The 27,224-nt window shown below is 41.4% G+C and overlaps 1 protein-coding gene across 3 annotated transcripts in view; it reads right to left on the reverse strand.

Annotated features, from left to right (window-relative positions):
- The window catches only part of cacna1db (calcium channel, voltage-dependent, L type, alpha 1D subunit, b), a 125,703-nt gene that overhangs the window by 52,226 nt on the left and 46,253 nt on the right, over window positions 1–27,224 (reverse strand). For all 3 annotated transcript variants that reach the window (XM_030056265.1, XM_030056264.1, XM_030056263.1), the window contains exons 4-9: window positions 16,819–16,958; window positions 15,799–15,941; window positions 11,500–11,652; window positions 7,759–7,955; window positions 5,559–5,662; window positions 4,621–4,790 (exon numbers count right to left, since the gene is read on the reverse strand). In XM_030056265.1, coding sequence (XP_029912125.1) covers window positions 4,621–4,790; window positions 5,559–5,662; window positions 7,759–7,955; window positions 11,500–11,652; window positions 15,799–15,941; window positions 16,819–16,958 — 907 coding nt within the window. The remainder of the gene's footprint in view (window positions 1–4,620; window positions 4,791–5,558; window positions 5,663–7,758; window positions 7,956–11,499; window positions 11,653–15,798; window positions 15,942–16,818; window positions 16,959–27,224) is intronic.

Here is a 27,224-nt window from a genome sequence, read left to right on the forward strand (position 1 = left end):
CTATTTACTTTTTATTTGTTTGTCTTTCACTACCAACTCATACTGGATTTCATGGTGACGTCTGAGGTGGTTTTGTAGTGTCACCTTGTGGAGCTTTGCTTTAAATTATGACTCCATGTGCATCATCATCAAGTGGAAACCTGAAAAAGTTACACACACTTGAATGTGCTGCTTTTTTCAATTTGAGTACAACATCACTCTCGGCCTTGCCACCTGGATCTTTTTTTTTTCTTTAGCTTGAAAGGTTTCTGGCTCCGACTTTTCCGAGTATGTTGGCTAAGTTTCTGACTGTTCTACACGTGCCGTGCCGGGTTACTATAGTAACGGGTACTATTGAGGAAGAGAGATGAGAGAACATTGATTGAGTTGTATGCATGAATATTGAATTAATGGTCTTTTGCTTTACATTGTATGTGTATGTGTGAATAGATGAATAGATAGAGAAATATATTTTTAGTTTATTGTTGCAGTCTCTCAAAGTTATTCACAGCTCATTTCAAACAACTTTAAAACATTCAGTGGCAACCACCTCACGTTCCAAAATGGTCAGAGATTTGTTTGTTTCAGTGGGAATGACTGCTCCTTTTGCCGTGTGTACGTTCTCTGGTAGTTAACATCTATGGCAAAAACCACAGGAGTTGGAAACGGTGTCTGTTCCCACAGCAACAACAAGCCTCCTCAAGACCAGAGCCAGCAGAAATCACTCTCTCTCTCTCTCTCTCTCCCTGTCTGCCTGTCTCTCTCTCTCTCTCTCTCTCTCTCATTCACTCACACAGAGAGCTGCAGATATAGATGCATGAAAACATACAGAGGCCAAAGATACTCTCTCACACACACACACACACACACACACACACAGAGCCAAGCATCCATGTTTATACCTGTGTTGTCATGGTGACCTACACATAAGGCCACATTAGAAATAAAAAAAACAAGACTTTACATAATGATGAAACTTCATCTTTTGTCCATTTTCTCTCTGTAGCTTGTGGAAATATAAAGCCGTTGTAAAAGCCGCATATATTCCGTGCTTTTGCGTATTACACAGCGCAGTGGCTCCACCCCCTGCAAGGAACTATTTAGAAATCCTGCAGCACTAATGCAGGGGGAAAAAAAATTTACTTCAGTCCACTACTGACAAGCTTCCCTCCTCGTTGGAGTCAGAGACAGGGGACACCTCGCCGCCCACTATAAGCAACAAAAATCTGAATATCACAGACATGTTTTTCTCAACACACACTGGAGAAGCCCTTTGTGGTTTTCTGCTGTTCCAACTGTCACTTTCTGCATTTCCCAGCAACAAGGAAACAGAGAAAATATAGGGTCTGTCTCATTTGCAAGGGAACTTACAATAACCTTAGTAATTACAAATGTTCCTTGATTATTATAGGAACCTATTTGGTCTAAGATTAGGTCATGTGGCATTACCTTTTGAGGAAAAATCATGACTGGCAAATTTACAGCCACAAAAGTTGAATGAAAACTGGTGGTAGATTAGTCTTCATAGTCAAACTTAATTTAATTTATAATATGAACTGATGAAAATGGTCATAATGGTGTTTTTAACCAAGCCACACATTTTCCACTGGCCCCCTGCAGTTCAACCGGCTTGCTTCCTATAGCCTTTGCTCTCTCACGTGACCTCAAACGAGGCTTCAAACACAACATTTGGCATGTAAAAAATTTTGAAAATCATTTATCATTATCATCTAAAGCCATACCTCAAAACTCCAATCTTAATTTAGCATGATGAATGAAAATGGCTACAACAACAACGCTAGAGCCACTGTTAATGAGTATAATTTTTAAAACATATTTACATTTAATAAACTATAACCCCAAACTCAGCTTGAAGCCACATTTATGTCTGCCATTAAAATAACCTGATAAAGGGTTTGGGGCTCGACATGTAAGCTTACAGGACATCCTAAACTACAAAGGAGCCATTCATTTCTGTCAAGTTAAGGACCCTAACTAGAACGTGTCCTATGCATCCTATTGTAATGATACAGTCCTAACAGGCCGGATTATATAAAAATACAAACGAAGTACAGGAAGGAACTGGAGATGTGAAAGACCACGTCACGCCCTCCACCTCAGCCTCTAGCTCCTCCTGGCCTGCAGACTCCCTCCTCTCCCTGTGTCTCTCAGTGTGAGGGTGCTGGTGTGTGATTGTTTCAGTGGAGACTCATAATTGTCCTGCTACCCTGCTATAAATACCTGATCCAGACTTCACCATGCCGCCAGCTCGTAGACCCTGCTGTGTAGTCAGTTACATTTCCAGCCATTATAAACCTCTGCAGTTCGGCCTGTGGCCTCTCTGCCCTAACCCAAGCTCCTCCATCATCTGTTTCCCCTCTTTGCCTTTGCCCTTCGTCAGCTCCCCAGCTCTCCACCTCATCCTGTTCAGCCCCTCATCCTCATCCTCATCCACCCTCCCAGCTCCAACCTTCTTCCCCATCACTCCACTCGCCTCCTCTGTCTCTGGCTCACCTCCCTCCCCTCAGCCTCACCTCAGCCGTTCATCCTTCAAACCACCTGAGCAATAAACCCTTAACCACATTCCCAGTTTCCTTTCTTCTGTGTCCTGCACTTCTCAGCACAAGCCGTAACAAACCAATTGTTTCTAGTGGGGTTGTGGGCAAAATTAACAATTTTCTTTTTTTTTAAATATAAGTGATGGATACAGAGATTGGTGATAAAATATTGAGGAGGTCTCCAGCTCTCACAGCACTTTTCCAATTTCCAAAATGATGCCTGTATTTTTGTTGCATGTTGCCCCGCTTGGACCGCCAGCCCAATAAAACCGATAGAGGTAACATCTTCCTATCAGTCGCCTCTCTCCAAACTGTTTATCTGTTTCCCTCTAAGCTGCAACTCACTCTGTGATTATTTCTCCGCCTATCAGCTCACTTTTACATAAGAGATAATCCTATTGTGACAGCCTTGTGATTGATTCAGCGACCGTGTTTAAGTGTCTGTGTGTGTGTGTGTGTGTGTGTGTGTGGGAGGTGTGGGATTATTTGGATGTGTGTCTTTGTATATATGATTCACACAATCTGTACAGTTCTCTGTACAGAAAAGTTGTTTGCATGTGTTTGATTGTGAGCTATGTAGTGCTGCAGCATTTGCACAGCAAAAAAAAAAAAAAAAAAAAAAAAAAAATCACACACAAAAGATCCATGACATTGTAAATGATTAAATCCCCTATCTGTTAACATCTAAGTCTTATAAAGCTTTATATTCAACAGTGTTATGACTCTCTGTTATTTATTTGAATTAACAGGTGTCTCTCCTTACCTCCTCAGTGTATGCATTCAGTGTGTGTGTGTGTGTGTGTGTTTTGTGTTTGTAATGAGCTGCATGTGGTGTTCTCTCTGATTGGCTCGGATGACCAGACTGTTGTTGGCTGATTGGTTAACTCAGAGGATTTAAACACCAGCCGATGCCTACCTTCCTCTCCCTCTCTCCCATTTCCAACAATGGAGGTCGTGCAGCTGGAGCTTAGAGCAGTGTGTGTGTGTGTGTGTGTGTGTGTGTGTGTGTGTTAGCTCAGAGTTTTTTGTGTGATTGAACTAGGAGATACAGGCAAAGTGTGTTAAGTAGCTTCCTTACCTGCAGATTTGTACAGAGTAAACTAGAACTCACTGCACACTCTAAACATCTAACACCTAGCTCTCTAGTTTTGTGCAGAGCTCAACTCTGAAGTTAGGAAAATAAAACTGCCGAACTCTGGCGTGGTTTTTCGGCTGGCCATTCTTGAGAGTGGGAAGAGCGGGGACACTAAGCATGTTGTGACCAGGTTTCCTTTAGACCAGGGACATAACAAAAAATATATTTCAAAAAATATTTCAGTCACAGATGACTATATCCTTGAAACTGCACATATTTTTGAAAAGAAAATGTCTTAAGATGACAGTTAGTTTTTATACTAACCTAGCTTTTCTTTCATAAAGTCAATATTTATGTCCAAGCAATTTAAGACAGTGAATTTCTCATTTCAAGCTTCACATTTGTCTCATTTTGGAATGAAATAAAGCTCGAAATTATTTTATTGATTATTAAATTATCCTGTCTCCTGTCTCCTTTGTACTGAACATTCAGTTTTGCAGTCCTAGTTCCATGTGTATCAGCATTTGCAACTGCATTTGTAACATTTTGTCACTTTTTTTTTTAACACAAGATATCTCAAGATAACTCCCTTTGGAATGAAAGTCTTCATGTGCTTTGTAATACCAGGAAATAATAGGTGATTCACTCTTCATTTTTATAGGAGAAGAGATGTGATGTAAGTTGTTACTTGTATTGCCACACCAGCAGACAAGCAAAATTGTTGTTCTCAAAATATGAAAAAATTATCCTCTGGCATTTATAGTACATAAAATCCAATGCAAGAGTGAGCTAAACTCAATGGAGAGACAATGGATGTGTAAGTAATGGTTGCATTTGCCTTCCTTCCATGATTCATGGGGCAGAGAGATGCATTGTTATTTGAAAGGGATAAGAAGGTCAACATGTAATCAGCAGCATTCATCTTCCTCGTCTGCCTCCTTTTGCTGTTCACAGGATAAAAAGTTGTACACGTCGTTATTAGAGGGAGGTAAAGAGTTAAGAACTCACGGTTGCGCTTGCCCTCCTCGTCTCCCTCCTCGTCGTTCTCGGGGTCGATGTCCTCGGCCTGGGTGATCCAGTCCAGGTAGCCCTTCAGGTCTTCTTCCAGCTGCTGCTTCTCACGCAGCTTCTGGAAATCTCCCCGGGCCTTGGCCTTCTCTCGCTCTTTGGAGAACTCTCTGGAAAGGGCAGAACATAAAAAAAAAAAAATGGGTCAGAGGCGGCGAGGAACTGATTTATTATGCTTCGCTTGGAAGTTACGCCTCTGTGGCTGACAATCATGTGGGACGCATTTTGGAAGATTTAATTACAAAAAGAATATATTTTGTGTTACTGCTCCACCCCAAGTTGTCTTGAAAGTCCTCTGATTTTTTTTTCTTTTCTTTTCTTTTTTTGCCACAAAGAGTTTAACAATTTGAAAATGACGTTTTCATATTCTTGTTGCTGCGGTTTGTCAAAATCAGCGATTAATGGTACAGTTTTCACAGCCTACGTTCTGCATGAGACAAATTTTTATCGGGCATTCAAGACAACTAAGAGGGAATACATGATACCTGCATTTAGTTTTTGGGTGAAGAATTCCTTTAAGGCATATTGCACCATGTTTGCTAGTTAAGACAAGTCAGTCAAATAATTTCACATAAATCATCAATCAGAGAAACCATGAAAAAGTGATTTTGAAATGTCTAAACATCTAAAGTCTCCAGTACTCCTCTGCAGTAGATTGCAGCCTTTTAATACCCAGCAGGGCAGGAGAAAACAAATGCAATTAGATCCAGATCTGAATGGTGTTAATGCAAAAGTGAGCGTGGAAGCACTTCAACATACACACATCAACACGCATCATACATACAAACCACACACAGGGGAACCACATCAGCACAAACATCTGAGAGAAGTACTTTAAACACATGTTGGCAGACGACACACACACACATAAAACCTACCCGCTCAACACACCCAAAACCAGGTTAAGAACAAAGAAGGATCCAAAGATGACCAGACTGACAAAGTAGACCCACGGCAGCTCGAAGCCCATCGCATCGTTCATCTACACAGAAAATAAGAGAGGAATACATGTTATATTTACAGATATGTACAGATAGTGTGGGATAGAAGAAACACATCAGACGTTCTTGCAGCACATAAATCGCTTGTTTAATGTCACACAGTATTATCCAAGGAATGCTTTTCTGTCTCACACTGCCGTGGCTGTCCTTGTGGGCCGATAAAGACTTTCTGAAATAAACTGCAGTGAACTCAGTGACACTGTGTTTTATTACAGCAAACCCAGGAACCCACAGCAACGTTCATCTGGGAATGACATAACGGTGAGCAGACAAAGGGGAAAGTTAAGATGCACCTCATCTTCAACAAAATGACATTTCTCCTGCTCTATCATGGCAAAGGATGCCTGAGCGTGCACTCTTTTTCAGTGTCGCAGTCTTCACGCTCAAGTGGTCACACACATTCACACCTGGGGAGGATCCCAGCAAAACTCCCATCTTCATCATCCCCTCACTAAATGGTCATTTCTGAGGGGACGGAGAGCATTTTTCCAAGCGCTCTTAAGTCTGGGATTCAAGCCAGCCACCTTGGAGTTGCAAGTTCACCCTGCAAGCCTAAAAGGTATCGCTGCTCCCACATGGGACATTTCATAAAATTCATTAGACTGGAAGCAAGATCATAGAGTCTTTATTTTCCACAAAAGCATGGAAAGCTGCTTTAGCAACAAGCTGCAGCTGTAAGCACGACCACTGTGGACACTGTGTGGAAGACAGGTGGGTAAATAAAGCTACCAAGAGAACGAGCGATAAGAAAAGCCTTGGGAGATCATCTGTCTTCAAGAGAGCTGAAATCTGGGATAATTTTACACTGTAAGTTAGTATTTCCACCACTTGCTGTGGTCTGAATCTATATGGAAAATGTTATTGGGTTTTGCAAGATCTTTCTATCTATCTATCTATCTATCTATCTATCTATCTGTCTGTCTGTCTGTCTGTCTGTCTGTCTCCTCTCTCTGCCACACAACTCTTACACCAATTTTCATTCATGTTTGTGGAGAGTCTCCTCCAGTCACCACTTTAATGGCAGTATTTGCATGGTATCGCCATGGCAACACATACATGAACAAGAGAAGGAGACGGTGAGTGAGGGAGAGAGAGCCAGAGAGGGAGGAAGAGCAAGAGAGAGAGAGAGATTCATTATTTCATAAACGAGGGTCTCCATCAATAGCAGCATGTGGGTGGGCTGTGATGAAAAACGCTCTCTGAGTTGAGCTGGACGGCGACGGCTGTTCTTACTAATTAAAAGCTGTGGGTGATCTTTGCTAATTAGAATCGGAGGGTTTTGGAGTGAGCTCGACTTATGAGTTGAAAAATGTTTGCTGCTGTTAAACCGGACAAGCAGAGAAGAACCCGGCTCAGCCAACAAGAGCTGGTACTCTTAGTGAAGAGATCCACTCCAAAACACTGTACATCCATTTGGCATGGGAACAAAAAACTGACCTCAAGTTCGTCCTTCAGTATCGTCAAAATGTAGTGGATGCATGTACAAAACTATTATAATCCAGTCAGCTGAAGTGATTTTGGATATCAAATAACTCAACAAGCACATGCTTCCTCTGTATTAATTTGCATTGTGAAGATGAAATACAATACGATAATGGTAATTCCTTGAAATAAGACACATCACCTTATTTGAGTCAAGCTTATTAATGAACACAAGCTTTAGCTGAATGAATAATCTCACCCTACTCGTATAGATGGTCTCAATTATTTTGTGAAACATGCAATTTTAAGACTTACTGTAATTTGAAACAATACAATAATAAAAAGTCATGTGCCCATGCTCGACCAGTCTGTGTAAAGTTTGGGAAAAATAAAAAAAAGTCAGATATGTCACATAATGTACAAAAAAAAAAACAAAAAAAAAACAGCAGCATCATCTTTGGGCCAATCAGCGTAATTCTGAAAATACTGGAGGTGGCATGTATTGTTTTCTGACATTTTGTTAATATCCGATCAGTAGTATCCGTGATATGATCAATGAACAAACAACCAAGAGCAATTCATTCCTCCCCATGACTTAATGATTTGTTAAGAGGGACATTTTTTGGGCTGGGATGCTTTGTGCTGTTCAGATTACCCAGTAGAGAACGTCAGTCCAGCCCTCCATGGTGATGCACTGGAACACGGTGAGCATGGCGAACAGGAAGTTGTCGAAGTTGGTGATGCCGTTGTTGGGGCCGTGCCACCCCTCCCTGCACACGGTGCCGTTCAGCAGGCAGTGCCGGCCGTGCCCCGACACGGCACACGGCGTGGGCTCCTCCTCTGACAGAGCACCTGCAGGAGGACACAGGACAGCACACCTGTCTCACCTGGAGAAGTCCAGTTCACATTCATCTGCATCAAAGTGCCTCCATAGTGCTGTGTACGCTATGGAGACATTTTGATGCAGACGGTGTATGTGGCTCTTTGCTTTTCTTGTTCTTTCTTTATGCATATATGAAACAAAAAAAAATAAATATAAATAGGATGATATAAAAAGCACAAGCGGTATAAAAGGACTTGTGCAAAGTGCAATACAAGACCACAAGAAGTGCAAACAGAGGTGAGCTGACGAGATTCCCAAACATGTTCCCTTGCAGACAGAGGTGGAAGTGACTGATTACATTTACTCATGTTACTGTTTTTTTTTTTTCTTTTCTGGGTACTTGTACTTTTTTTGAGTAGTTTTTAAAGTTTTACACAAGTACATTTTTGCTTGAGTTTTGTCCTTCACTACATTTTAAATCAGATCCATTACAGGTAATAAATGATCAATGACGGATTGTGGAACCTTTCACAATAAAAGCTCAGTCAGCAAAGATGAGAGGAGGAACCTGCTTACTTTGTTTCTTCTACTTTTTGTCATCTCCAGATTTCACAATAAAAGCTGCACAATGATAAACCGCAGATGGTTGATAGGACTCAGCTTGCAAAAATATGGAATACAAGTGGAAAAAAGGGGGAATAATCACATTATGCGCTTATTCTACATTTGTCAGTTGAGTCTACAGGGTCCTGGCTTATAGTTTGTGTAATGCCCCTTTAAAAGCATGTAGTGTGCAGCGTGTTCTCTCCTCCTTTTCTAACTGCATGGAAAAGATCACAGCTATCACAGTTACTGTTTGGAAAAAGGAGCTCAGTCACTTTTACTCCCAGGACATTTGAAATGAGACACTTTGTACTTTTTACTGCAGTAGATTTTTACTGCACAACTTCTACTTCTACTGCAGTCAGATACCAGCAGAGGAACAGTACTTCTACTTCTACTGCAGTCAGATACCAGCAGAGGAACAGTACTTCTACTTCTACTGCAGTCAGATACCAGCAGAGGAACAGTACTTCTACTTCTACTGCAGTCAGATATCAGCAGAGGAACAGTACTTCTACTTGAGCAGCAGTTTGTGGAACTTCTCATGCCTGTTTGCAGGACACCTTAAAATATTAAGGTTACTAGATCTCACTAAATTAATGGCAAGAATTATCTCAAAACCACTGCCAGTGGACACAATTGCCTCGGCTTTTATCTGTATTTATTGACATGGAATTAATGAAGACTTGACAGGGCCACCTAGCATTTCAGCAATCTGCGCACACACTCTCCCACGCAGATTTATAAATACCGTCGCTGCCGCAGATAACTACACCGCTTGCAACAGTTTGACGCAGAAGTATAAATCCACGGTCTCATTTTGTTCATGATACTTATACCAAGGTGTCACAATTAATTTGACAATAATATTCTGATGGATGAAAAAAAAAATGCTCCATTAAGCACCTTAAAGCAGAATAGCAGCTCTGATGGACTGGTGTGTGATGGTAAACATAATGTGATGTGATTTTATGGCAGGGAGGCATTTAATCAACGCTGAAACACTGGCGTGGGACTAAAACCAAAAGGGCATGAAATAGCGCGTATTAGCATATGCAAAGATAATAATATGCAATTATTTCAGCGGTATTGCATATTATCCATATAGCGTTTTGCACCGTCCACTGGGTCATCATGCCATTATTATACAGCCGCCATTACAATGACATGATTTCATCCTCATAAATTCCCTTGACTTCAGCAATTAAACTCTAATCTTTAGCCTGCAAGTATGTCTCCATACACACACACACACACACACACACACACACACACACACACACACACACACACACACACACACAGACTTCCTCTCTGTCTGTCAAAGCTCTTGCTGATTGAGAGCCCAGTCATATATATAATCATCAAACGTGCTTATGTAGGTATTCATACAATCCCTCCAGACTTCCCTCAGCGTTTAAACCTACCTCTGCAGCTTAAAGCGCCCACTATATTTATCCTTGGTGCACACACACACACACACACACACACACACACATGCAAAGGCCCCTACATCCCCAAGCACACACACATGCACACGCTTCCACGAACCCACACATGCAGCAAAACAACAGGTATAATCCTCCTCCCTCTCTCGCTATGCCATCATGCATCCATGCAGCCTGGTCCTGTTGGGCACACACACACACAGACACACACAGACACACACACACACACACACGCACACACACGCAGTGGCACAGACACAAACAAAGTGCCATTCTCAGGACCAACAGAGCAGACGTGAGCAGGGGGGGATTACAAACTGCTTCCATCTAGCTCTGTTGTGACCTCGCCACTCAGAAATACAATGCTTCTCCTGACATGCAGAAGCAAAAACACATCCAGCAGAGAGAGAGGGAGAAAGAGAGGGAGGAGGGAGGGAGGGAGAGAGAGAGAGAGAGGGAGAGAGAGAGAGAGCATGAAAACTGCTGTCGTATTCCTGTACGGCCCACACAAGCCTCAGGAATTAAGCCGCTACTCTGCTGTCAGTCAGCCATTTTAGAATGAGAATATGACTGTGTGTTGAGGTGGTACACAGTGTGTGTGTGTGTGTGTGTGTGTGTGTGTGTGTGTGTGTGTGCAAGTACACATGTGATACTGATGACTGACATCCGTCCATCCATGTATACCAGTGGAGTGCTCCTGTCATGCTGGATGCGATGCTGGAGTAAAGGTTAGGCGTGTTTACATAATAGTCAGATATTAGTCATTTAATCAGTGGCTTTAATCCTCCATCTGCTGCTCTGTCCTGTTTCCCTCTGTTTGCCACCATTCACATCATGATGTGTGTCCATTCAGTCTCAGAGATTAGAGGCTGTGTCCTCCCTGAGCTGCTGGACTCTTCCTAACAGTTTGCAGGGTTAAAAGTCAAATACATGATTTTCTCATGATCTTGGACAGTTTAAGTCAATGAGATGACTTGATTTTTTGTGTGCGTTTTTCTTTGAAAATATATATATATTTTGTCTTGCCTGAAAAATATTCTCTTCTCTTTAGTCTCTTCATTTTATATACATGAAAATAAGAGACATGGCAATCAAAATTAAATTAAATTAAATTAAATTAAATTAAATTAAATTAAATTTAATTTAATTTAATTAATAACACTGATGAATTATCTTTTAAGGCAATTTTTATCTCATCTGATTTTTACAGTGTGAAACAAATTAAATAAAATATAAATTTAATACAATTTAATTAATAAAATAAAAAATTAAATTAAATTAAATTAAATTAATAACATTGATAAAATATATTTTAAGGTCATTTTATGATATGAGATGAATTGAATTAAATTAAATTAAATTAAGCGCCATTTTTTGTCTCACCTGTTTTTTTTCCTTTATTCCCTTTATTTTAATACATAAAATAACAGTATGAACTATGCAGAATAAAACATAGATTAAATTAAATTAAACAATAAAATAAAATAAAATAACCATTCCTCTCCAAAGTGAGGACCTGTACCTGTTGCTATGACGTAACATGTGGCGTGCATCTTGCCGATGAAGAGCTCCAGGCCGATGATGGCGTAGATGATGATGACAAAGAGGACCAGCAGGGCAATGTGAAGCAGGGGGACCATGGCTTTGATGATGGAGTTTAAAACCACCTGTAAACCTGCAAAAAACACAAAGAGGCCGAGCTCAGAGGGCACGCACACACACACACACACACACACACACACACACACACACACACACAGGTGTGTACACATTTGGAGTGCACACACACAGGTAGAATATAGAGCAAACACTCAGAGGTCTGCACAAACTGAAAGGCAAACTCACAGATTAAATACACACTCAGAGACACATTACACTGTATTTTACGTTTATTTGATCTATCAGAGCAATAACACCATTGTGTACTTGACTGAGAGACTCGAGATATCGCTGAATATGTCTGACGGCTGAAATATTCGCCTCTACCTCGGCAGCGTCAGCAAACAAGCAAAAATACCACCGCCTGATTACGACGGCATGTATTGTCCAACGAAGACAAATGTTAAACCAGAATAGAACTGTAAATGTCACTCCAAGTCGGTTCAACTTTGTCTTTCTCCTCAGGTCCTTTCCTCCCCGAGACGGGTGAATGATGCGTTGCCATGGTGACCCAAAAGATGTACACACACACACACACACACACACACACACACACGCAAGGGCAACTTCATGTAAGGTCAAATGTAAGCCGAATCCAGAAATAGTGAGGCAAGCAATAACTCCTGGATTATGAAGGAATTACGAGCGAGTTTAAAGGCAAAGGAGATTTTTCTCACAGGGTGGGAAGTTTGCATGAAATAAAAAAGTTTTTAAAAATTTTTTTAAAAAGATCTGCACTGACTGACATTTAGTCTAGATAAGTTTTATTTTTGCACATTTTTTTTATGATCAACTTTTTAAAAAGCAGACACAGTTATGTATTTATTAAAAAGAGAAAAACATTTTTAAAAAATCCTTTCTATGCCACACCCATTTATCTAGATCCACACCCCATGTATCTTTCCTTGATATACAGTGCAAGGAAAGGCAGTAAACACAGTGGGCATATTTGAATTCTCAACCTAGGTAAAGTCAAGAATTTCACAATATTACACAGAACACACATTTCAATTAATGTGTCCAATTTCAAGAACCCACAAGTATAATATCAAAATAAATCATAAGCTTGATCGGTGAACCAGCCACCTATCAAAGTAAGCGTTAGTCAAGTGATTAAAATGTAAAACTGCACTCAGATATTTAAAAACAGGAAATGAAAGCGAAACAAAATGAGATGAGTCCTTGATTTTGCTGACATCTAAAGTCGTGTATTGACTCTGGCAGCTGAGAGGCGCCTCAGAGAAACACTCCAACACACATCAAACAGCTGACACACCTGAGGTCGGGATGTTTTCAGGTTGCCATGGTGACGCAGTGGGCTCTATGGAGACCAGATAACACCATGTAGCACCACATTAAGTAACAGCACATGCAGTGACAATTCCTGGAGGACACAATATCCCCCCAAAAAACTCTGTCACATCTCTGTCACTGTCATACAGACTGTGTTTATATGACGTGCAACAATCATACACAATTAAATAAATTATTAAAGATGCAGAGATACCCGTTTCTTCACCAACCATAGCATCAATAAACTAGAATGCAATGCAACCACGAGACGTGTTATAATTTGAGTCTCTCTGCACCTACATAAACGCAGCATTTTTCAGGTCAGTGTCTAGGCACTGTCAAAAAAGTAATTCTGCGAAATGTAGGTAAATTAATAACAGGCAGATAAGACAGACGAAGGAGTTGCAACTAGGGTTTAAATTAGGGGTGTAACGGTTCACCTAACCCACGGTTCGGTTTAAACCTAGGTTTTCAAAAACTACTAAAGAAATGTTTTGAAAACTTCTAGAAAAAAATGTCCAGATTTTAACAAAATGTTGCATTGCAATAAGCAACATGAACATTACTATAACACTTTTCTTACCGCTCTTCTCCGATAGAGCGGTGTGTGATACACACAAGTGGACATCTTTCATACACACCGCGTGTCTGAAGAACGGGTTTTTAATTTCCCAGTTGTCAGTGATATAATGTCCAACCATGTGTAGTTAATGCAGTGAACTCTGCGCTGAATCAGTCCTCTTGTAGTTTAGCCTTCACGTCTTCATTAAGTTTAGGCAACACATTTTAGCTGAAATGTGGTCGACTGGGCACGTCATGTAATAATACGATTATACAACTATTACCAACAAAATAAAATGTATATTTCCCAAAACTGAATAAATATGTCACACAGCAACACAAAACTGCTATGCTAGCTCAATCATGTTGTAACTGGAATATTCGCAGGAAAAAATAGTTTTTCATGGACTGATATACTTCTGCCGACTTCTCGGTCATTTTTAAGCTAACAGGTGCCGCGACAACGACTCAGCAGCACAGCTGATCTTTATCTACAACCAACTTATATGAAGTTATATTTAAATATAGGCTACTGCTTTCCAGTGTCGGCGCCAGAACGAATATCTATCTTTTAATAAACTCACCGGCAGACGTTTCATTTCAGCTGGGGGTGTGTCACTCCAAGCTAACGTTAGCTCCTGTTATTGTGGCTGAGCAGCAGAAGTTTTGTCTGCCCGGTGTTTTTCAGGTAGTCTTGTAGACGTTTGACGACCCCAGATGTTGACCGGGCCATACCGGTGTTATGCCAACGTACATATCCCCGAAAAAAATTGTGTCCCCTGTCCGGTTTTGCCGATTAAAACATGGGTTTTCAATCAAAGCAACTGCTTAAATTTGCTAACACTAACCCTAAACCTAATGCTAACCCTAACCCTAACCTTAACCCTCTGCAAAAGCTCGTGGATGAAACTTGGCCACTCCTTGAATGTATGCGCGCTCCTGTAGCAGGGGACAGGGGACACAATTCTTATCGGGGATACGTACCTGGGCACAACACCTGTTACCGGCTTCATTTCCTGACCTCTCCAGCTGATCCAGCTCTTCACTCGTCATTCTAGCGTATCTCTCCCTTTTCTCTTCTGTCTTGTCTTCCTCGTTCAGCCGTTTATCCAAACTCAGGCCGCCAAATATATCAAAATCGACAACCAAACGGTCCATTATGCAGGCTAACAAAGTTGACAGCGGCTTTTGATGCGGGTTTCAGTGAAACGGTTCGTGTTGCCATGGAAACCACACAGACTCAGATTTAGGCGGAGTAATATTTTCAGTGATGAGGTTTTTAAGCGTTACACGAGAGAGTGTGCTTGACCGTTATTATCGTCACGACGGTGATGCGGCCGTTTGATAATGTCCATCCTCACTGATATTAACGGTGAAGCTAAAGTGAACCGAGTTTCGGGAAGACGGAATGAGTTTCTAAACCGAAATACCAAATATCCAAAACCGTTACACCTCTAGTTTAAATACATAATTTTATCACAAATTAACTCCAGGAATGGTTTGAACATCCCTAGCTGTTGAAATATAATAATGTTAGAATACCTGTGAGCGGGTACTCCCTTTAGCTGCAGCAATTTAAAGTGACTAAATTTACATTACATTACAAATTTACTGCACTTGGAAAAAACTTTAGTGTAAAACACACACCCTGATTATCAGCCTAAATCCCAAAGCAGGGCTGCAATAAAGAAGAACGTACAATCTCCCCTAATGACTCTACTTCGTAGGCCTACAAATACTGCTGTGCATCATGTGGTTCACAGGGGAGTAAACATGACAAGCAAACTCAGAAGTCAGCCGGCAAAATGCCTACAGTAAATTGCTGTATGCTGGACAAAAAAAAAAAAAAAAAAAAAAAAAAAGACAAACGTACCTTTTCATCAAGCGGTGACCCCGAAAAACTAAAGATTTTGACCATTTTTCTCAAAACAGAAAAAATGAACGTTGCAGTTTAATATTAAATTCTGAAGGTGGTGTCAGGACTTATGGACTAAAGAATGGCCTGACATAATAAAAAAAGAAGCAATTACAGGTGCGAACGACTCACTAGAATAATCATCTGAAAACACACAGTCTTGTAAATCCAAATCTGGTCCAAGTGAACTGAGGTAAATAGCTTGCTAGTGAGTTACTAATGTTTTCAACTTCAATGTTCATTTTCTCCACTGTAGCAAGGATGCTACAGAAGAAAAATGGTTGGCCAAATTTAAACTTATGCCTGTGATAAGACACTTGGGTTCAGTGCCACCTCTGAGTTATTCACACTGACATCATCACTACATCAGTGTTCAGCAGTAAGTGAACTCACTGGGCACTCCAGAGACAAGGCGAAGGGGTCGTAGCACTCGAAAGGCTCGGAGGGCCTTGACGTCAAAACCCCCCGGTTTGCCTCCTGACTGGCCGCCAGAGTCCGCGTCTTTGGTTATCAACTCCAGAACCACACTGAACAACCTGGAGACGAGAGGGTGAAAGAATGACAGGGGAGAGAGGGTGAAGATGGGGTGGGATGGAGAAGGAGGGAGAAGAGAGGAAGTGGGTGGAAAAATGGAGAGGGAGAGAAAGATGGAGAAAAAAGGGCAGCAAAAACCAAAAAGAGAACAAGGAGGAAAAGAAAAAAAAAACACTTGTTTAATGACAGCAGCGTACATTTATGTCTGCCTGATTTGTATTTGTTTCTGTATACATGCATCTGTGCGTCCAAGTGAGCAGAGAGTTCATTGTGTGTGTGTGTGTGTGTGTGTGTGTGTGTGTGTGTGTGTGTGTGTGTGTTTACCCATTGTTTTCACACTTCATCCACAATTTACACTGGACTACTGGGCCCAGGTGGCCTCCTGATAAGGCATCACCTCAACACTTAACAAGCCCCGTGTGTGTGTGTGTGTGTGTGTGTGTGTGTGTGTGTGTGTACGTGTGTCCACACACCCTTGATTACTGTATGTCTAGCTGAGAGAGAAAAGGTGAAAAAGGAGAGCAAGGAAAATCCATTCCACTACATTCCACTACCTGCTCTTAATAGCAGAGCCAGTTCTCACATAATGTTGATGTTGAATGTTGAACTTCAATGACAAATTGCATGGTCTTGTGTTGAGTAGTGACATCAGGCATGTGTGTCTAATGTGTGTTCTCCTGAACCACATTTCCAAAGAGAGAAGCCAATTCCCACACACACCTTTTCACCTCTGCATTGATTTATTTCAGGGAGTTAGTGAACATTTCGGTTGCCAGAGCCTTTCTCAAGACATCTTCAGAGAGAATGAATCTAACTCTGGAACTGTGTGTGTGTGTGTGTGTGTGTGTGTGTTGCGCGCCACATGCAGAGCAGACTCACCCCACTATGACGATGACAAAGTCGAGCATGTTCCAACCGTTTCTGACGTAGGAGTTTTGATGCATGACCAGGCCGTAGGCAATTATCTTCAGAAACGTCTCTATGGTGAAAATGATCAGGAAGGCATATTCTACTGTCTCCTGCACAGAGAGAGAGAGAAAGAAAGAAAGACAGAAAGAAAGAAAGTTGCCTGGTTAGCACTAAAGTTGGCATGGCAACCAACTTTTCTTTTGATTAAGCCTTTAAGGGAATTATCAGCAAGGTTGAAAGTGTCTTTGGCGACTAAGCACTGTACAGAGAGTGTATCTGGTGAATCAAATCTCTTATCTGGCTGAAAATGTGTTCTTATTATTTTATTTCAAGTGGTGGTATGGGGGAGTAGGTACAGTTGGATGGAGGGCTGCACATGTACACACACTCACACTTAGCCTTGCTGCAATAACCGAAGTTTCGATACAACGTCGATACCAGTTGCAAAAGCTTGAATCCAACATTTAACTTTAGCAACATTCAATATGTTCCTCCAATATGTCCTGGAAGCCGAGATCGTGTTTCAGCGTCACCTCCAGAGGGCACATACATGTCAACTGGAATCGTAAAAAAAGAGCTCGAGCCACAGTCTGGCTCCTGATCGCAGGCTGCAGCAGTTAAACATTGCCAGCAGCAGAATATGGATTTATTTTGCTTACAGAGCCAACAAAAAATGGACACCCAACCCAACGTATCCATCCCCCCCGGTCCCACCACCCCCCCGTGCAAAAGCAGCTGCAAAGTTGTCCAAGTCGATGTGGCAAAGCATCCCAGTGATTTTATTGAAACGGTTTTCTTCATGTCCTTGATATCTCTGTATACACTTTTGCTCATAGCAGACATAAATAATTGCAGTTATTTAATTGACACAGACATTGTGTTGCTTTCAGTTTGAATGCAGCACAGAGGTTTATTGTTGCTTGTTAGTTTATCTTGTTTGTCCGTGGCATCATAGTCAGGGTGAATTTTTAGTATCTGTATTAAAGTTGAAATTCTGGTATCATAAAATCATTACGCTTCTTCAGCCTTGGGAGCTGCACGGCACAATCAATAGTTGTGGTTACAAGCACAATATTTCTTCAGTTTATTCCAGTTTAACTGTTTACATGGAGGCGAAATAAAGTGATCTGATGAGATGTGCGTTTACATGCCACAAACCATTTAATCAGAATAGACATTTTTTGACATGTGACAAATTGGTTCTACCTGCTGGGAAGCGTCTAATCTGCCAGGAATATAAATATAATCCAGGCTAAGTGATACTGGCCAGTGGTGGCGCCCCCATCAGGTCGTCCATCAGACTGTAAAAACGAGACCTGGCTGGCTGGTTTGGACTTTTATTCTTGTAACAGGCGGCCTTCAAACTTCTCCAGCAGGTTTTTGATTTGCTCAGTGGTTCAGTGGATTCAGGCTTCGTTCGTCTTTTCAAACAACTTGTTTGAACAACTTGTTGTTTCCAGCCTTTCAACCATGGAGGCATTCAACAATCCTTTTAAGATTAAATGTCATCAGATAAAGTGTTTACATGGTTATTAGGTGATGATATTTTCCTATTGAACAGATTATCAAAGGTTTCCAATGCTCCTTTCAGCCCGATAGAAAATTTCTTGTGATTGGGCCAGATCAGGCCAGTCTTGTCCAATTCAAATGCTTACATGAGGCATTTTTAGTCTAACTGGGCTATTATTCTGATTATTAGTGGAATATTAACATCCATGTAAGCAGAGCTTCTGACTGGCAACAATTGGACGCTCAGTGCCTTGCTTAAAGGCACCTTGGCAGTGGCAGTGGAAATTGAAGCCTGTTGATTTTAACCTTCAAGCTACTGCCATCCACAACCAGCCAGCCTCCTCCTTGCTCTGTGTCCTCTTTCTCATTTGTACCCACTAAGTAAAAGAAATTAATTCAGTGCCAGGGTTCCTGCTCGCACTTCTTTAAAAATTGTCAGTGGATTTATAAAACAAACAAGTAAATAAAATAAAAAACTCAGAGCAGGGTGATGCTGGTATCAAGTGAAAGAGACAGTGTAAGATGAAATGTAGATTAAGTTTACTATTTGCCTTCAGAGACAGTTCATGTGATCCTGATGAGTACATCTGATAATGAACACTCACACACACACACACACACACACACAGGGTGCAAATGCATGTGCTTGCTAATGCACAGATTGCTGAAATTAAAGTCAAGTGCTTGCGTGTTTGTCTGTGAGTGTGCAGCCAGAAGAGTTGCAACCCTGCAAGTCTAATTCATTAATCCAGTCTGAATAATAAGATGACCAAGAGCACTGTTGAATTGACTGCATTATCTGAAATCTGCTGGCAAGGAGGGAGTTCAGTCTTGTGATTGCACTAACAGTCTCACTGTACATGTCACACGCCTGAGTCTGAACGGCAGGAGCCCTGAGGCTAAATGAAAGGCCAAAACATGATGCTGGTTTTGTCCTGATTTCCTAAGACCTGCGCTCCTGTAGGCTTCAGAGGCAGTCACAAGGTTTACCTGCAGCCATTTAGTTTGTTCAAAGAGGGCAAAATAAGAATTTCAGTATCCATGTACATTTTTATAAGCCCTAGGATAGCAGTTTGCATTGCATTGCTGAGCGCTTGCTGCTTTGCCCTACAGCCAGAGAAGACAGAAATGTTTGTTCCACCTTGTGTTCTGTGAAGCAAACCAGTGCAGAGCGTCACTGATGCTGAATTGGTAAAAAAGGAAAAAGGTGACTGTGAGAGGATGCAGCCGAGTTTTCTGGGGATGTGAGCACATTTTCTGGTTCAAGACTGCTTATCTAAAAATGTTTATTTGAGGGTAAAACCTGGAGCAACATTCTGTGAGTGCACATACAATCAGTCATGCGTGCAGATGAGTGACGTCTTTATTGTCCAGGTTTTACTTTTGGGAGAGCTGCCCATTTTAATTCCCAAAAACACGAGGGAACCGTCCTGTGTCTCTAGATTACAATATCCATCTATAATATATGACACAGCTGCCCTTGGACGCAGTTCAGCATCCTTTGTTTTTAAATACATTGGCAAGCTGTGCCTGTGTGCTGTGCTCCATATTATTATTAACTCAAGGCGACCGCTGCTGATCCTGTCTTGCTGCAGGACTTACTGACAAGCATTTATTACTGCTGATGCAATTTCATGTTTCATACTTATTATCATTTTCATGCTTTTTCTTGAGCTGCACGTTTACATGGTCCTTCATAGTTTGAATCCATGAAATCCATTCAAATCTCATACCAGGACATTCAAAATGTTTGGTTCTCAGTCTGAAAAGCCTTTAAATACACGGACCAAACTGAAACACAACAACAGCCACACCATTAGCTCAGCTCTTTGGATGTGCAAGGTCTTTCCAAAGAAAAAAAAAATCCTCTGGCAAACAAAAAGTGATGTGGTTCACATTTCCAGCAGCAGCAGCGGTTTGTTTGGGAGGAAAATAACTGCAAGGTGTGTGGAGCCGACCGCTCCTATTGTTTCTCCCCATTTATTTTTGACAATTTATACACTACCATTCAATACAGAATCACAGACGTTTCCTGCATACATAAACCCTGTAACCTATGGCCATCCGTGATAAATGTTTCTGAGAAATCACTTTTTTTCTGTCAGTTTGTTATGTCAAATGGCACTAAATACTACAGTACCCATGAGCCTCATACAAAGAAATCCCTCTAAATCATCACTTATGAGCCACCAGAAGTGTGTGTTGGTGTGTGTATCTGCAGAGACTCTGCCCTCTGCCTGGATTTTCTTGTTTCGCTGAGCTTGGGACTCTTCTGGGTGTCGGCCTTTGGGCAGTGGGTGTGTAGCTCTCAGCCAATCAGAGGGCACAGAGCCAGATCAACAGCACAACATCCAATAAGAAGCTGTGAAAATCACTGCTCACTGAAAAAAGGAAATATAGCGAGGCAAAAACGCCAAGCAGACAAAGCTCGTTCCACAACAAGAGAGAGTCTGATGTTGGCTTTCAGCCGCTGGCGAGCACTGAGGTAGAGGATGAGGATGAAGAGTGTCATTCCGTCACCATCCTAGGAAACGCAAACTCGCTTCTGGCCTTTAGCTCAGCCAGAAAGAAGGGGCCACCTTTGAATGTTGTGTTTACAAACCGCAACTGACAAATCCTACTCACTCTGCCTTTAAAGCCATGAAACGTATTTTACTAAATGATTCAGTAACTCTGTAAGACTAATGACTTCCACAGCAGTCATGATTCACGGCTGCACTTTGGAACAAAACACGGCATCAGAGATGATGAAATGATCTGAGAGTGTGTGTGTATAAAGTCAACTCAAAGCTTCAAAGCTCCACCAGTGCGAATTTGAGGCTCTGTGATTGGCTCTGTGTTCTGTGGGACTTAAAGTTAACTTATCACCTGAAGTTGATATACACACAGTCCTGTGCACTGAACTTTATTTCAGTGAACCTCAATTGTTTAAAGGCATTAATTGATGATTCAACCAGGAGAGTTTTATGCCCATGCAATGGTTGGAAATGGTCAAACGCTCTGTCACGTAACATTGCAGTTGGGAAAATGAATGGCAATTTAATTTATTTTACTCCAAATATAACCCCATGCACCTCACAACTGTATAGAGGAACTTGGCTTAGGAAAAGAAAGTTAAACTCCGTCACCAGAAAATCCAAAGACAAACTGTTAGACGGGCTTGTTTGGGAAGCAGTGAGCGCTTATCACCTGTGTGTCAACAAAAACAAATAAATAAACAAATGAAAAAAAAACCCAGATTATTTGGTTATCGCTTCAACACGTGCAGCGAGCGCTACAAAATCGTCACAAAGATAGAAATGCTACCACTAAGAGCTGATGAAAGGCTTAATTTCCCAAAATGCCTGCGTATTTTTTTAACAAGTTTACAAGCTGCCCCTGAACGCATCATTAATCAAGACCTGCAGTTTATATCTGTGTGAGAAAAATAAAAAAGTCATTATCTCTGGGGAAAAAAAAAAAAGTCGCCCTGAAGATCAAAACTCTTCAGTCATATGTCCTGTTGCATCACCAGAACGTTTCCATGGCAACACCGTGTGTGCTTAGGCTCCAGTGCTTGTAATGCAAACAGGTCCCAGTATTTGGCAGCGTTTAAGCCATTCCTACACAAACACACACATACACACACACACACACACACACACACACAATCAATTTATTAGGCTTACACATTATTTCACTTCCTCGCTTCCACTTTTCTTCCCTCTCTCTCACAGATACAAATTCTCACTCTCTCTTCCTGCCTCTCTTGTTCTCTCGCTCACTCTTGCATTGTCTCTCTCCCACACACTAATTCTCTCTGCTTATGTGTGTGTGTATGTGTGTGTGTGTGTCACTCACTCACACAAAGGGCTAGTGATGAATTGGTGGCCGGTTTTAAGGCCCATTAAGCCAAGCACTTCTCTTGTTGATTTAGCTAAGAGAGGACGGGCATGCACGCACACACACACACACACACACACACACACACGCTCACACAATGCACACCCGGCCAGCGCCGCACTGACACACATTCACAAACACATAGACGACTAGAGTAATATGCACATTCAGACTACACACACCCACACACAGGCAGAGAGAGTCCTGCGGTAGTACACACATTCAAACCACACTTCTGAAAGGCAGCCGGCCAACCAGACAGACAGTTTCACACAGGGATTACAGACACTAATGGCAACACTGACTTGGAAATATCCACGGTAAGGACGTGCACTCCAGCAGTAGCCATTGTATAAACACAGCGGCCACCACTTTGCGCGTGTGTCCTGCACTAACAAAGCTTCCTCTCCGGGCGCGAACAGCAGAATGTAAATCTTTGTGCTACATGGCGGTGCCTTTGTCTGCTTTACAATTGTTAACTGGTGTAAGCTGAGTGGTGGTCCACTGCAGTGGCTGTGTGATGACCTGGTAAGGTCAATAAGCACCGTGACTCAGAGCTGTTTCACACTGATAAGAGCCTTCAGAACACACACACACACACATATACACACACACACACACACGCGCACCTGCCTCCACCTGATTTAACATTCTTGCCTCATCTCCCTTTGTTTACATAGACCTGAAATGTCCGCTCTTTCTGCATCAGTCGACAGCTGACAAAGAGTGTGTCTATGCATGTGTGTGTGGGTGTGTGAGTGTGTGTGTGTGTGTGTGTGCGTGTGTGTGTGTGTGTGTGTGTGTGTCCAGCCATCTGCACTCAGGTTTTGACCCAGAAGAAAGACAGATAATCACCAGGGTTGTGTGTCTGAAGGATGGAGATTACCGCTGCCACACAACGAGAACAATAGAACAAGCAACGACGTGAATTACACATGTATGCAAACCCGAACAAACGCACATGATTACACTGTACGTACACACTAAAAACACAAAGACACATCCATATATGCATGTACATTTCCACACGCGCACACACACATAGAAACAATGCAAATGTAATACAGTAGTCAGAGATACAGTAAATAAAATCCTAGGTAGAGGTGTGAGAACAAAACCATGACCAAAAACCCCTAATTATTATAAGTGAAACATTATGAAGAGTTAAATTCCAAGTGTTAAGCGTCTTTCCTGAAGGTACATTGTGGTATTGCTCATATGATGTTAGAGGGTCCACTTAGAGTTATGAATTAACAATCTTTCACATTATATACATTTGATTTCTTCATTGTTTATCAATTTATTTACTTGGTAGTTTGTCGCTACACCTGAACATGTTCAATTCCAAGAGACTCATCTAGATACAGATATTATAAGAGAATTGTATAGATAAACTGGGTTGTTCTATACTGCCTTACAGTCTGTAAAGGCATAGAAGATCATTCCTGAGTTGAAATATAATCAATTTTATAAGTATAAAGGTTGTTGCTGTGTTTTCTTGTCTTTTTCCTTCTCATTAATGCTTTGTTTTGTCTTGCGATAAATCTTGACTGTAGAAAATGTGCTTTATAAATAAGAATTGGTGACTGAAAGTCAATTTATTGACAGCTCCTGGCTATTTCAACCATTTTACAAATTCTGTCTATAGTCTTGGATTTGTTAGAATACTGCAATGTCTGTATTTCAGGATCATGTGCCAAAAGTCCATTCTGACTTCAAACTCGTACTTTAGGAATCTAGAGAAAAAGAAGACAGAAAACACACTGTGTCCATGTGACTTCCTGCTGCATCCGGGTGCAGATTTAATAAATATAGCACAGCGAAGCGTCTTGTTTTGCCCTCTGCCCCATTGCGTACCTCATGATAGCCGTAATACGCACGGCATGACATTACATAATAAATGCTAAATCCTTTTTTTCACATCCACAGGGGGTTCCTGGATAGTAAGCAGAGGACGGGAGAATAAATAATAGGTGGCACAGGCCCGAGGCTGGGTTTGTGTGATAGAATTAGAATGGGCACTTCCTGTTCGGGGTAAGTGTGGGCGGGGCTGAGTGTCGGCCAGGAGGTGCAAAGAGACAACAAGTGGCACCTGAACCCTATTAACCCTCTCCTGGTGCTGAGGAGTGTGACACCACACCGAGGATCAAGAGAGCTGCCAAGTACGAATGTATTTTGCTGCATTTAAATTGGTGTCGCTTCCTAAGAGAGAGAGAGAGAAAGAAAGAAAGAGAGTAAATAAAAAATGTTTAGCTGATGAGTCTGAGCCTGTCGCCCTTGTTCCCTGCATCCGAGCCCAGTGAAGAAGGCCACGCTGATGCATCATGGTAATCTCCTTCTGTACACCTAATACGGCTGCGATAGGGATAACGTTGCCATGGAAATCAGGCTTGTTTCATGTGTGGGCAGTGAATGAGACTTCAAGTTGGGATATTCAAGACAAACTGCCTCTGGTATATTAAAGCAGAATAAACCGAATTTTCCATGGTAACACATTAGCTTTATCTGTTTGCTACACTCCACTGATTGTTTAGTTCCTGAACCTTAATACTATTAAAGTAATGCATCATTAAATCTTTCTGCAGTCGTTTATGTACACCAGCAAAGAGCTTTACATCATAAAGACTTTAAAGAGCCTTACATGTGAATAAATTACAGCATTTCACACACAAAAAGGATTATAAACAGAGTTAAAGCCCTTAGGGGGTTTAAGAAGCTGGCATTTTGTTTGAATTCAGCAAAAGCAATTCTCATGTGACATAAATGAAGATAATATGTGAGAATTTCAGCAGTACTGACTGTGCTGTTGCTCTGCTGTCTGGGAAGCTGAGCATGTTTGTGTTCCTGCTTTTCCTTCAGATGTAAAACCTACCGCAGCTTTAACGTGCCTTCTCCCTCCACTGAAGACAGAGAGCAAGCCAAACAGCTTAATTGATTTAAGGAGGAGCTGTGCATCCTCTAAGCTCCCAAATCCTCTGTTTTGGGAGTTCGACAAGAACTTTTAGTTTCTTGGGCTGAGGCCAGGAGAGCTCAGAGTCTCTGGGCAGAGGGCAAAATGTCGAAGCCGAAATGTCCTGGATGTCGTAAGTAGACGTCACAACTAAACCCTGCACTACATGGGCCCCAGGGCGATGGCACTCAAACGTTTTTACGTCACAGAGCCCCAGATAGACACAAATTAAAAGAGCACCAATCAGGATAAAGTTTAGTACCATAAGGAAAGATGTGTGTTGTTGATGTTCTAGTATTCATTTCTATAATTGTGTAATTGGGGAGAAATTAGTGGTGATTATTACATTATTAGATTAGTAAATCTTATATAGTCTCTAATTTCCTTTGGATTTAATCATACGGATACTTGCTGGAAACCCTTAAAGGAACCGTCGCAGCCCCCGGACCTCATATTGAGAAACGCTGCAGTATAGTTTTAAAATGGAACGGGGTATATGACAGGGTTCAGCCTTCTGTCCAATGTTATTGTAGGTTTATGAATCAAGCACATGATACAGATCTGTGCTGCATCTCATATGTACTGTGAGTTGGGATTTCAGCCAATCAAACACTACATCATCACTGCTGATGTCACTGGTTAGCTCCAGCTCTCTGGTTGAACATGTGCACATCAGTGAAAATGTATAAGTCATGTTATGAGTCATGTGTGTCAGCGCTGCAGCGTTACTGCATCCCTAGTTTCCCCTCATGGAATAACAATGCTCATCTAATCTAATCAAAATTTAATTTAATCTCACAATGCACTGACCGCTGTTATCCATGTAAGCCATTAATGGGGTCTGATTCAGTGCAGCAAACAGATTACTCAAACACAATCACATCACATTCATATTCAACACAGATTACCAGCAGTGTGACAGGAGTTTTACCAGACACTGAGAAGGGATTATTTGGTTGAGGCCAGGAAATGTAAAAAAAAAGAAAAAGAAAAAGAAAACAGTTTACAAACAATTAAAAAACAAAGAAAGAGTGACATCTTGCTTTTATTATTAAATTCCACGACTCGGTGACCTGTGAAAGTTTTTTCCAAGGTGTCTTGGAGAGAGCGAGCTCATGAAAGTCATCTGATGGATGCCCTTTACAGTTTGAGATGCAGTCAGTGCCTCAACTCCCACACCTGATCAGTTGAGAGGCTCGGCTGATTTTTCCACCTTTTTTCCACCTGGCTCTGAACGACAGACTCACTCGCACTGCTTGAACACTTAACATGACATTCTCGCAAACACATTTTGGGGCTTTTTATTCACTGTTGGCCATTAAGTCACCACCATGTATTCTTCACTTGCAAGTAAACATCTAAAATCTCCGTCTTTCTCTTGGCTTTGGGCTTTGGGTGATGAGATATTATTAAGGTATTATGTAAAATGCATCATGGCACATTACAGCAAAGGCATAATCATGTTTTAATGTGATAATGTGATTTAACTGAAGTTAATAAGCTAAAAGCAACACTTGAGAGTCATATTTTATCAAGTCGCTTCTCCAACAATCACTACAGTTCTCCAACAGTTGCTACATGCCTTAAATGTACACAATGGACAATAACTCACTTTAAGTAAAAAAAAAAAAACACTGATATATTCTGTGATTTTTTGGCCTGGCGCTTGACTTGGAAAAATGAATCAAAAGCGCTGATAAGTTAAAGGGTCACAGTGTCCTGAGCAGCAGGGCAGGGAGTAAAAGAGAGAGGTAGAGAGCGAGAGATAAAGTCTGGAAGGATGAGGAGGAAGGGACAGACAAGCAAAGACAAAATGAGGCAGAAAATGAGGGAGGAAAAGAAGGAAAAAAGGGGGAGGGAGAGCAGAAAGGGAAGAGAAAGATACAGAGAGACAAATAGAGGGAGGGAGGGACGCAGAAAGAGCGACAATAAGAGAAAAAGAACGAAGAGAGACGAGAAGCCAGAATAGGAAAATGGTCATTCAACACACATCAGCTCTGTTGATCTGCATTGTGAACCCTGGGTGAACTTCCTC

The sequence above is a fragment of the Myripristis murdjan genome, chromosome 7 (genome assembly GCF_902150065.1).
Source record: "Myripristis murdjan chromosome 7, fMyrMur1.1, whole genome shotgun sequence".
In the NCBI taxonomy this organism is placed as follows: Eukaryota; Metazoa; Chordata; class Actinopteri; order Holocentriformes; family Holocentridae; genus Myripristis; species Myripristis murdjan.